At 31.8% G+C, this 11,752-nt stretch overlaps 1 protein-coding gene across 2 annotated transcripts; it reads left to right on the forward strand.

Moving 5' to 3' along the window:
- The first annotated feature begins 3,209 nt into the window (after positions 1-3,209).
- Positions 3,210-6,950, forward strand: LOC148275862 (uncharacterized). 2 transcript variants are annotated; one of them, XM_088235105.1, is made up of 2 exons: positions 3,210-3,487; positions 5,816-6,950. In XM_088235105.1, the coding sequence occupies exon 2, from the start codon at positions 5,865-5,867 to the stop codon at positions 6,933-6,935; it is 1,071 nt and encodes a 356-aa protein (XP_088091231.1). In that variant the 5' UTR covers positions 3,210-3,487; positions 5,816-5,864; the 3' UTR covers positions 6,936-6,950. The 2 variants fall into 2 exon arrangements, with proteins under 2 accessions (XP_088091231.1, XP_088091230.1); XM_088235104.1 differs by having other exon boundaries at positions 3,210-3,395.
- Positions 6,951-11,752: the final 4,802 nt, after the last annotated feature.

The following is an 11,752-nucleotide window of genomic DNA, read 5'->3' on the forward strand; positions in this document are numbered from 1 at the left end:
TCTTCAATAATGTTCTCCATATATTTTAATTTCCTTATTTATTTTCTCAAAATACACAATCGAGTCCTAGTTTGTTAGTGTCAAATTTAATATTTTTAAGTAGGTATGATGTTAGGTTAGGTTCGGGTAATACTTATATGCAATGATAATAATAAAAAATACAGTTTTAGCATTTTAAACATTGGTTGTTTTAGTGAAAAATTTATTGATTTTTTTTCTGGCAAATAACTATTCAATACATTTATGATTATTTTCCATTAGGTATGTATTTTGTGTATTGATGTGTCATAATATATCTATCTATGTATTGATTTAGTATACAAGTATTAACACGGAACTTTCTGGCAAGTTTCAGCATTCTGTTTATTTGTAATATGTGTGGTTTGGGTAAACAATCCTCGAAACAAAATATCATATTTTAAAACTGTCTGAATATTTGTTAATTATGTTTGTTTTTTAAGCGAGTCTTCTTTGTTTATTCTCTAATGTAATTGAAAAAAAAACTAAATTGTTAAGTGCCCTCGGCACGGGAAACCCCAGTGAGGTCACATTATTTTTATTATTAATTATAGTTTGTAAGCGAAAAATATGAATAAATAAATAAATAAAAATTTAAAAAATTTAAAAAAATATAGCACCCATTCTGTAAATGAAAATTTAAAAATAAATCAATTGTGAATAACAGGTGTTATTCAAGATTAATATTATGTTGATTATTCGAAAAATATGCATAGTTATACATAGGTCCTCAGTTACCTTTGTGTCAGAACTTTTGAAAAATCAATTAATAGGTAAGCTGTTCATAACCTTAAAAAAATTATGTTAACAAACGTCAAAAAAATGCCCTTCATCATTTCAGTGTCCAGGGGCCTTGAGACTAGGTGGTATTGTATTAACCCTTTCTCTATGATTTTGAAATGTAAAACTTCGACTATCTGTGCTTTTCTGAGCAGCATTGCCAAGTCTACCGATTTTTCGGTAGATCTACCGATTTTGGCAGCAATATACCTAATTCGGTGGTAATTCTAGGTACCGCGAAACCGTCCAATTTTGTACCAAATTTACCGAAATCAAATGGAAATATATTTTTTTAAGGTTGATCATAGATTAGACTGTTTTGGCAAAATATCCATCCAGGGCAAAAGTGGACGGTTTCGCGGTACTGATTTTGAAATAACTTAAATAATTTGCTATTTTTATGACATAACAGCAGCCACCCCTTCCCCTGCCGCTTACAGCGGTTTTTGAACTGTTTGTGGCATTGATTAATTAATACACTTACATCTGGTTTGCAGAGTAAATTGAAAAACTAATGACACGAAGATAATCCCGCACCGTTAATTCTTATCAATACACCTACACGGTTCAACCTATCAGAGCCCTTCGACTGTCGGCAAATATCCGCCCACTGACAGGGCTGGCACTCAACAAGAAATATATTTTATATTCGAAATAAAATAAAAAAATACTACTTTGCAAACCATATATGGAATTGTGTACTTATTTAAAAATAAAAAACTGTTTTGAATTACAATATTTTATTACAAAAACGAACATGTGACATAAAAGAACATTAAAACAGAAGTCAACATTATTATTATTATTATGGATAACTTATATAACGCCATTTTCGTAACAAAATACCTCAAGGGCGCTTTACATAGTGATTCTTTTAAATTTGTAATTTAATTAAAATAATTTATTTTGTTGTCACATGCTACGGATTTATTCAAATGATTTAGAGAACAAGTGGGTTTTAAGTTTTTTCCGTATTTATAAATGACATATTTATAATAAGTACATAATTGTAACAAAATTAGTCAAGATCGATATGAAAGTGGAAAAAAGTATATCATCACATGAATTTTTTACCTCAACAAATAAATATTTTTTAATAATATCTATACTAATTTTTAAACACTAAGACAAATTAAAATAATATTTGTTAATTTAATAACACAAATTAATAATTTAACATTAAAAGTTAAAAAATACTAGTACATTGGTAGGAAGACAAGTAAAAAAGCAATATTGTGTTAAACTTATAACAAGATTTGTTTAATTAAACACATTATGTACAAGACAAGTAAAAGCAATGTGAAGTTTTAATCATAGCACGAATTCGAAAAAAAAACTTTAATAAGACTATTTTAAGTTTATTTTACTTATGAAACGAAAAAAAAAACATAATACATTATTCATAAGACAGGTAAATGGAATTTCATATTATGACTAAAAAAACACTAAGACATTAAAGACAAGTAAAAGCAATATTTGGTTTTACTAATAACACGAGTACAAAAAATTAAACACTAGAAGAGATTGAGCTTTTCTACTGACATTTCTTGGTGAAACTGCATTATAATTGTAAAAATATGTATATAGTTTTATTATTTTGATTTAAATACTAGAACATTATTTGCAAGACAAGTAAAGGCGTGTTATGTGTCACTTATAATACGAATTTTAAACAAATTAAACGTTAACATATTATTATGTACAAAACAAATTAAAGAAATATTATGTCTAAGATCTGGCTTTAGTGGCATTATTATGCCATGAATTTCAAGTCAAGAAAATAAACTCTAACCTTTAACTAACCTTTACAAACCATTAAATAGTGTAAGTTTATTATATAACTGTCGTCTTGTTTCCAATTTGTTGCGCAAAATATGTAATTGAGCTTCATAGAAAGGTCTAGCACGAAGATATTTGTCTACAATCAACCGAATTAATAAAATAAAATTACCCTTTTCTTGGCCATTATGATCGACATGGTCTCCAAATTTTTGAAGTATTGTCGTGTTACGGAGTGAATTTAAAACTTTTGTGGATAAAAAAATTGACGTGAATTAAGGAAGTAATATTCCACCGCTCTCTTTGATAATTGAATAAATTAACGTTTCACATTTTAAATAAATTAGAAAAACGTTTTGAGATGTATAACACAAGCCGCCTTTATCTTTCAATTCAGTTAATTTGTGGAACCATAGTTTTTCTTTTGCCAAGGTGCTAGTTATGCACTCTTAGCATTTTTTTAAAAGTATGTGTCTCACTACAAATTCGGAAATATGTTCAACTATTTGTTTGCTGCCATCAGTAAGAAGTTATGTCATTAAATCTACATCTATATCCAAGTTCTGAAGCACTGCTTTATCTCTGCTCACATCACACGTCACGTTGACTTTACATTATCTCTGGTTGACTTCATATTTCGTATTAATTTTAGTTTAAAAAAGTTGGGTTAAAGCGTTTAAGATGTTTAGGTCGTTTATCCAGGCCGTATAAATTGTTCTAAATATTAATAATTAACTAGAAAATCTAATGAATTCTGAAGATTCTAATAGTAGCTTTGGTTGGGTTCGTGTAGATGAAACGGATGAAACAGATGAGAGGTGAGGAGATAAACATGTCATTGTTTTCTAAACTATTAATTTGTAGTTACTGGAAAACGTCCAAATGTCGCTGAATAATACGTATTTAATTGGTAAAATAATATATATGTCTTTTTCGCACTGTATAACATTAAAAGTGAATTCGCTAACATGTGTGGATTTCGTGGCAACACAGGTTAGGGATGACGGACAGGTGGAAGAGGACGACATAGTAATATGGAAGTTAAAAGTGATAAGCATCGTGTAACACGGCAAGGCAGAAGTGTTAAGCCATCTCAACATTTAGATATATGTTTTTATTCGGTTACAAATGTATTATTTGCTTCCATAAATACCAATCTAATGGTTTGCTCACAATAATAGTATGCGCTAGATTCTCTTTTTACACATTGGATATATTCTACGGAATACCGTTTAACAAAACTACTAGAATAATGGTAGAATGATCGCCTCGTTTCTGTGTCCGGGCAGATGAAGAAAACAATTATGTGCATGAAATGGAACGAGAATCCTGGACGAGTGTTTTCTATAAATAAGTCCGCCTTGTGTAGTGGTTGGCGCGTTTGCCTACTATGCGCGAGGTTCAAATCCTGGCTGGGTGAACCTGAAATATTTATCTTGAAGGTGGTTCAATACTGCAATATTTAACTGTTCCTGGAATGGCTGAAGTGTAACTCTGATCATCTTACTTTCTACGTAACAAAAATGGTAGATCTGCTGCACTTGGAGTACCGATGCAGTGCCCTGTGCGCCACTGGGTGCAGATAGGGAAATCATGATAATGTGGTTTTTAACAATTTAGAATATCGGAAAATAACATCCATTATAGTTTATTCTATCTTAAAAACATACTTCAAAGATTATTCACACGACACAATAAACATACCCATTGATGCACATTTGGTACGTTACTGTTATGCATTGCTGAGTTCGAAAAAAAAAGCGATGTTATTTCAGAATCGTGTAGAATCCAATGTAATATTATCGTAATACTTTGGAAGAACAATAAGGTATTTTCGGGCTCTTGATAATGGTGTCTTAAAAATTTTGCTGTACAATTTTGCCATTATTACTTATTGTATATTTAGTAGAAAAATAACAAGTTGGGAAAAAGTCATTTCGTATTTCGCGCCCTTTTTTTTAAAACTAAGTATATCTTGTTCATCATTGGTCACATCGGATCATACGATACGGCGTTGTAAAGGTGTGAGTGTATACTACAAATGCTTTTTTGTCAGTATTGCGCTTGGTCGGTTCAGTCGTGAACTATCGTGCGTTGAGTATGGAGGTCTGTCTCAAAGGAAGAAATTTGCCTTATTTTACATTTTTACAATCTGAAAAGGAAAAATGCGTCAAAAGCGACCAAAAAAAATTGCAATGTATACGGGGCTGATACTCTTTCGGTTCTTGCTGCACAACAGTGGTTCGAGCTATTTCATTCTGGCGTAGTGGAGGTGAATAATGCATCACGCTCTGGCAGACCTGTCGTCGAAAATGTTGATAAAACCATGGAAAATATCAAGATAGACCATCATGTTAGCATTCGTAGCATTGCCCAGGAGCTGAATATCGATCATAAAACTGTTTTGAACCATTTGCAGAAGGCTGGATTTAAAAAAAAGCTCGATGTTTGAGTGCCACACAAACTGACGCAGAAAAACCTCATGGACCGAATTTCCATCTACGAATCACTGCTGAATTGCAAAAAATCGACCCGTTTCTGAAACGGGTGGTTACTGGTGATGAAAAGTGGGTCACTTACGACAATGTCAAGCGACAGAGATCGTGGTCGAAAGCCAACAAAGCGGCCCCGACAGTGGCCAAGCCAGAACTGACGGCCAGGAAGGTGTTGTTGTGTGTTTGGTAGGAATGGCAGTGAATACTCTACTATGAGCTGCTCCCCTATGGCCAAACGCTCAATTCTGCCCTCTACTGTGAACAACTCGACTGTTTGAAGCTGTCGATTGAACAGAAGCGGCCAGCATTGGTGAATAGGAGAGGAATCGTGTTTCATCATGACAATGCCAGGCCACATACATCTTTGATGACGCGCCAGAAGCTCGGGAGCTCGGATGGGAAGTTTTTATGCATCCACCCTATAGTTCGGACCTGGCACCAAGTGATCACCTGTTCCTGTCTATGGCCAGCGCGCTTGGGGGTACAAATTTGGCCTCAATAGTTGTTTTGAGTTTTTTGCCAATAGGGACAAGGGCTTCTACGAGAGGGGCATTACGAAGTTGGATTCTCGTTGGCAACAAGTCATCGAACAGAATGGTGCATATTTGACTTAACTCGAATGATTGTAACACTTTTTACAAAGCATAGAAATAAAGCGAAAAATACGAAATTACTTTTTCCCAAGCCTAATATTATATACTTATTGATGTAAATAAATTCTGTATTGTTAATTCTCATTTTAGATCTCTGAATATTGAAACTAGTGAGGATAACAAAGCGGGTCAATTAAAAATGGTCAAGCTAGAGAAAATTAGCGGTGATATCGGAAATGAAAGCCTCGTATCCTTCAATAATAACATATCCGAAAATCGTAAACTCATAAAGGAATCTAAGACTACTGAACATAAAAGTATAGCCAAACCAACATCTTTACTCTTGCATGATGGAGACAGAACTACAAAACCACCTAAAATAAATTCTAATTGTATCACGGTAAAAAACAACAGTGAAAATTATCTTTCAAATAACAAAGAAATTTTAGAAAAGTATATTAAAAGTAATTTGTTGAAATCAAATCAAAATCAAAGCAGGAGTGAGATAGGCAACGATGATGATATATGGCTTTTACAATGTCCTCGGAATCTTGATGTCCATTGTCTTGTTGGGCTCAATTTTCTTCAGAAAGATAAAAAAAAGTTTAAAATTGGGAATAATTCTTACGAATGCGTTAATTCACCAATGAATAATATGAATAAACTTTCTATTTTGGAACCGCCCGTTGAACCTAATGCCCATTGTAAACTGAGTTCTTTGGATGTGCGCGGTATTTATTTTATACGCGAAAAGATGACCAGTAATAATGACATTGAAGTGTGCGAACAACCTACCTCAAAAATACCATTTCCATCAAATTTAAAAAAACGACATCCACTCTTAGGGGTTCATTACAAATCACTTTTAAAGATACCTGCCTCAGTGAATGAAAAATTAAAAAATCCAGTCAATAATTATAAAAAAATGAAGAAAATTAATGAAATCAAGGAAGACTTGGAAGCCTTTAAAATATCAGAAAAATCTTCAAGAAAGCGAAAGGGACAAAATCTTGATACTTCAGCACCTGCAAAAAAAATAAAAAAGGAAAGTGTTCATATGTGGACTTCAGAATCATCTATAGAAAAAAGTTTATTTGTTTCAGAAAATTCCATAAAGAAACAAAAAGGACAAAATTTGGATACCTTGAAGCCTGCGAAAAAAATTAAAAAGGAAAATGGTAATATGTGGACTTCAGAATTATCAATAGAAAAAAGTTTGTTCGAGTTACCCGCAGTAAAAAAGAAACATAAAAACCATGTTTCACAATAAAATTTTACCCAATTATCGTGTATTTTCATTATCTTTTCTCCATAGACTTACCATTAAGTAGGTGGCCACAGTGGCGGGCGTTTGCGGCGGGGGCCAGGTGCCTGCGCACAGGCGCTGTGCACCATTTACCATGCGGCTTGTGGGAAGTCAAACCAGCTTTAACAAAACAAAAAAAAAATGGGTTTGAATTTTTAAACAGGAGTTGCGTTTATTATTTACCTCGCTTATTATGTACAAGGTTTATATTTCAGAAAAGTGGATTTTTCTACTTTTATATAAGCCTTTATTTTATCTTGAAGTATTGTGATCTATATTAGATATTGTATACTTGTAGTGGGCTAATCAGGAAATCCACTCAAAACCTGAGCTGATACAAGGGAGATTATTCTGTATCCCTTGCATGACTTAATAACTATTTGTTTTTGGATTGAGTCCAGTTTCCTATGGTTGACTTTCTTCTTACTTCGTATTTTATTTCATTTAGAATACAAACAGATGTACAAGTTAAATATTTATGCATAATGACTATTTAAAAAATAAATTATAAATTGTAAAGCCTGCCATCCAATATTGTGTATTTACTTAATTATAATAAAATAAAGTGACAGTTTAAACCATATAAACAATAAAATGATAAGTAATTGAAATAATGTTGGTTATATAAATTAAAATTCAAGAAATAAGTACAAAACCAGGATATAGTGGGAAGGAAAGTGATGAGGAGTGAAATATGTAGCGTTAGATAAGTTAGAATGTAAGGTTACGTATAAAATTATAAAGCGCCCTTGAGGTGATTTTTCTCAAAAATGGCGCTACATAAATCAGCCAAATAATATATTATTAAGGCTGTAGTCTGGTAAAACGCAAAATTACGAAATCATACGATTTTGCCATTTTAAAACGAATGTTTTTTTAAATCGCGCAATAGTGAAAAAATAAAAAAACTAATTAGATAAAAACAATATTTTTTAAACGTACTTCTATTAAAAAGATTCTTTTTTAATTAAACTTTGACTCTTCTGTAAAGTTGCTATATGTCGCTTAGTAACATTTTCCTTTCCAACATCGATATATTTATAAACTGTCAGTGCCGACAAAACCTACTGCGCCACTGGTAAAAATTATAAATAAATGTGTAAATAAACTAAAAATGTATTTTTATCATTATCATGCTAATATTTAAATTCCAGTATAATTTTAAAATATTCAAATAACTGTTAAAATAGAAATCAGGTTGTGGTGATTGAACCTAGGAACTGTGATTTGCAGTGTGCAACACTACCACAGGTGATTGATAAAACTTATAAATTGAAATGCCAGCCTCGTGGTGTAATGGTCAGAGCGTTTGCCTATCATGCGAGAGGTCCCGGGTTCGATTCCCGACATGGTTCATATGAAATGTTTATTTAAAGGGAGGTTTTCACACCAGAATATTTTGTAGTCCCTGAACCGGTATCTAAAGCGTAAGACTGATCATCTTACCTTCATGTAACAAAAATGATCAAGATTCGCTGCGATTGGTGTACCAATATAGTGCCCTGTGCACCATTAGGTGCGGAAAGGGAATGATGATGATGACGATAAATTGAAAATAACACCCCTTGCATTTGCCTACTATTCGATATGCACAAGGAAGATATAACTGCAGCACATGGAATAAGGAATATAAAAATGTATTCATACACGAGATGAAAAATAAAACATTTTAAGGTGAAGTTTCTTGAAAATGTATGAAAAAAATTGTAAAAATGTTAATAAAAAAATAACTATTTTGCATGATGTCACTAGTTCTTCCGAATCAACCAATGATAAAAGTTGTGACAGATTTCTGGTTTGATTGGTGGAGAAGGCTTTGAAGAGCTTAAAAAATGCATTTTAAACATCGCAGAATCACACAAGCATATTGTCTATGTAATTTCAATACCCCGGATGAACATTTGTCAAAATGTTCAGGAGAAACAAAACACCTTATGGTTTTGTAAAAAAAAAGATAAAAAATTAATTTAAATGCAGTTTATATTGGGTTTTTGATTTATGTATATTAGAAAATCTGTCGTATGCGTCTATACGAAGTTAATTGTGGCAGTTACGTATGGCGTATTTGTGGTATTATCGTTACGCAATTTAAGTACGCCTCATCCGCTGTATTGGATTTAAAGCTATACGCGGTATTGCTTTGCTTCTTTAGTAGGGAGGATTCAGTAGCGGTACTAAATTTGATCTAATGTAAGCAGTCTATCGGTCAATTTCAAAATTCAAATAGACCAATCAATGTGGCTTGTTCCATTCAATTGAAAACCAAAAAAACCTATTTGATTTTTTTTGCTCATGTGTGGTATTGAACTTACATAGATATTGTTATATTTTTTATAGAATTCTATAAACTTACTCAGTAAATAATTACTTAAGTTTAAATAAAATAACTTTATTAAATATAATCTTTTATTAAAATAAATAATGTGATACAAATACATACATGAAAACTTAACAATCAAAAAATATATATGCATATTATAACCAAGATCTCTTTATCAATAAATATACTATCAAATAAATTCAACATTCTATAATGAGTTTGCATCTATAAAGAAATCTTACTAAATAATCAATGTAGTTTTAATACATTACAAATAAGACACAACATATTTGAGAGTGCTGTGTTGTGAAAGGATAAAATCAAAGAAATATATAATACATTCAAGCTCTATTTACTAACTGTATGAGGTAAACAATGTGGCCAAATATTTTGTAATAATTATTCACCCTATGAACCTTAGCTTATACTTTTTAAGCTCAGTGTGTTTCTGAATTGAAAACATTATTAAAACAAATATTTTAAATGAAGACGGTTCAATGTTTAAATTTAATGAAAAATTTTTTTTCAGAAGGGATGTTCTTCCATATCATTCTAAGCTACATAAATATTGTGTGTAGGTATGTTTAATTTTGTTTACCTGTTTCTCAATACAGTTATGTTAATTACAAGCAAAAACCAATTAAAACAACGAAAAACCTTTTGAATATAATCTAAATTAAGTTTGTACCTGAAATTGGAACTCAGCAAGAAGAATATTTTAAAAGATAGTAGAGTATAAGCAGAAACAGGGAAACATCATACTTCTCTAGAATTTTAAAATATTAATATGGCAGTTGTTAAATTACGAGTGACTAAAGCCTATTAATTATTTACTTACATAATAATGAATTCATATGCGAAAACATAAAAGTTCTACTGACCTACAACTGCATAGTAGAAATAGAATGTAATTCAGGTGAAGTACATTATATAGAAAGCAATAAGAGAGAATATTATAAAGAAAGCTGTATAACCGATGATGACAAAAATCATTAATCTTTGCGCTTTTTTAGCAGCGAGGAGTTTAGTTTTTATACGTTCTTCATTTAAGTTCTGCAATAATAGAAGAGGTTCCATAACAAGCAAATTTCCTCTCTCACTGCCCGTAGCTGACAAAATATCCGTGATCTCTCCACTAATTTTAGAAAGGCTCGTTTGTTTTAGTACATTCAATCTTTGACCTTCTATGGAATCAATAATGATGCTACTACCTAAATTATTTTTACCAGTATCTTTAACATCATTACTGTTGTTAGTGAGGGATTGGTCAAATCGTAACTTCTTTTTATCGAGAGAATATGTTTTATTGTTTTGCTTGTCTAATAATTCTGATTCAATCGAGTCTATGTTGGATTTTGAAACCTCACGACCAGGTTTGTAAAGCTTTTCATAAATTTTTATAGGTTCATATTTCTTAGTGTCCTCGTACAAGAAATTTTTCCATCTTATCAAAAGTTCATCATCTGAAAGAGCAAAATCAGGAACAGGAAATTTTGAAACAAAATGTGTGTATCCGTAAGTACTCAATTGACCATACGGGTTACTTTTTTTAAAAGCTTTTTTTTTACTACTCAGTTGGTAGTCAGTAAATCTACGCAGAGGTGTTATACCCTTTGTGGATAATCGATAATAGAATGGTCGTCTTTGGTAATAAAAAAGAGGCTGTATCTGCCTTTGATTCATGTCACCTAATTTGAAATTCGAATAAATAAAATCATCGTAGTCCAGCAGTTCCCGACTAGAAGCAAATAGATCCATTACTGGCCTATAGCTCGGGAAAAGTTGACGATTGTAATCATAAAATTGTTTAATGTCATCAAAAAAAGAAGAAAAATGATATCTGCGATCTGCGCACTGGTTGAGGTAGCGATCACCAAACTCTGAAAGGACACCACACTGAGGGGAGTACGGTTGAATACCCCAATATGTGAAAATAGGCATATAATGTTTGGTGTAAATATCACTAACACAATACTTGTCATATTGAATGTTTGAAATATTGGTGTAATTCTTACAAGAGCGCAAGTATCGCTTGTAAAGAAGTTTCCCATCTACGTCGTGAGAAACAAAGCATTTGGTTGGCATGGCTTTGGTTTCTAAGGTTAAATTATATAAAAAATAGCGATCACTGTATACAACAGTTGCAAAGCTGTATGTATAATCAAAATGATGAATGAGTCTGTTGTAAATATGTTTTGATGCATTTTTAGCTGCCTTGTAATGTTTTTGACACATATTTTGAAATTTAGAAACCACTTTGGATTCTTCATTAATATTACAATCTCTGGCATCAAGGAATGGAGTTGATGTTATATCATCTTTATGTTGCCATTTCCGTTTACTGTTAAACCTTAAGAAATTAAAACCATTTCTCTTATTTTTTTTACCAAATACTTTACAATTATCTTTTTCTGTACAGTCAGAATTTTGTTTATCATTTTTCTTCTTCCGTTTTGATCTA

This window comes from Micrasema longulum, unplaced genomic scaffold (assembly GCF_059751315.1).
Source record: "Micrasema longulum isolate JH-2025_06_02 unplaced genomic scaffold, ASM5975131v1 h1tg001328l, whole genome shotgun sequence".
NCBI classification, from domain to species: Eukaryota; Metazoa; Arthropoda; class Insecta; order Trichoptera; family Brachycentridae; genus Micrasema; species Micrasema longulum.

What these genes read in the sequence shown, in the direction of transcription:
- LOC148275862 (XM_088235104.1), top strand. Translation starts at nt 3,325, where the DNA reads ATGAATTCTGAAGATTCTAATAGTAGCTTTGGTTGGGTTCGTGTAGAT. An exon ending in ACGGATGAAACAGATGAGAG is followed by an intron (nt 3,396 to 5,815) that starts GTGAGGAGATAA and finishes TTCTCATTTTAG; the next exon opens with ATCTCTGAATATTGAAACTA.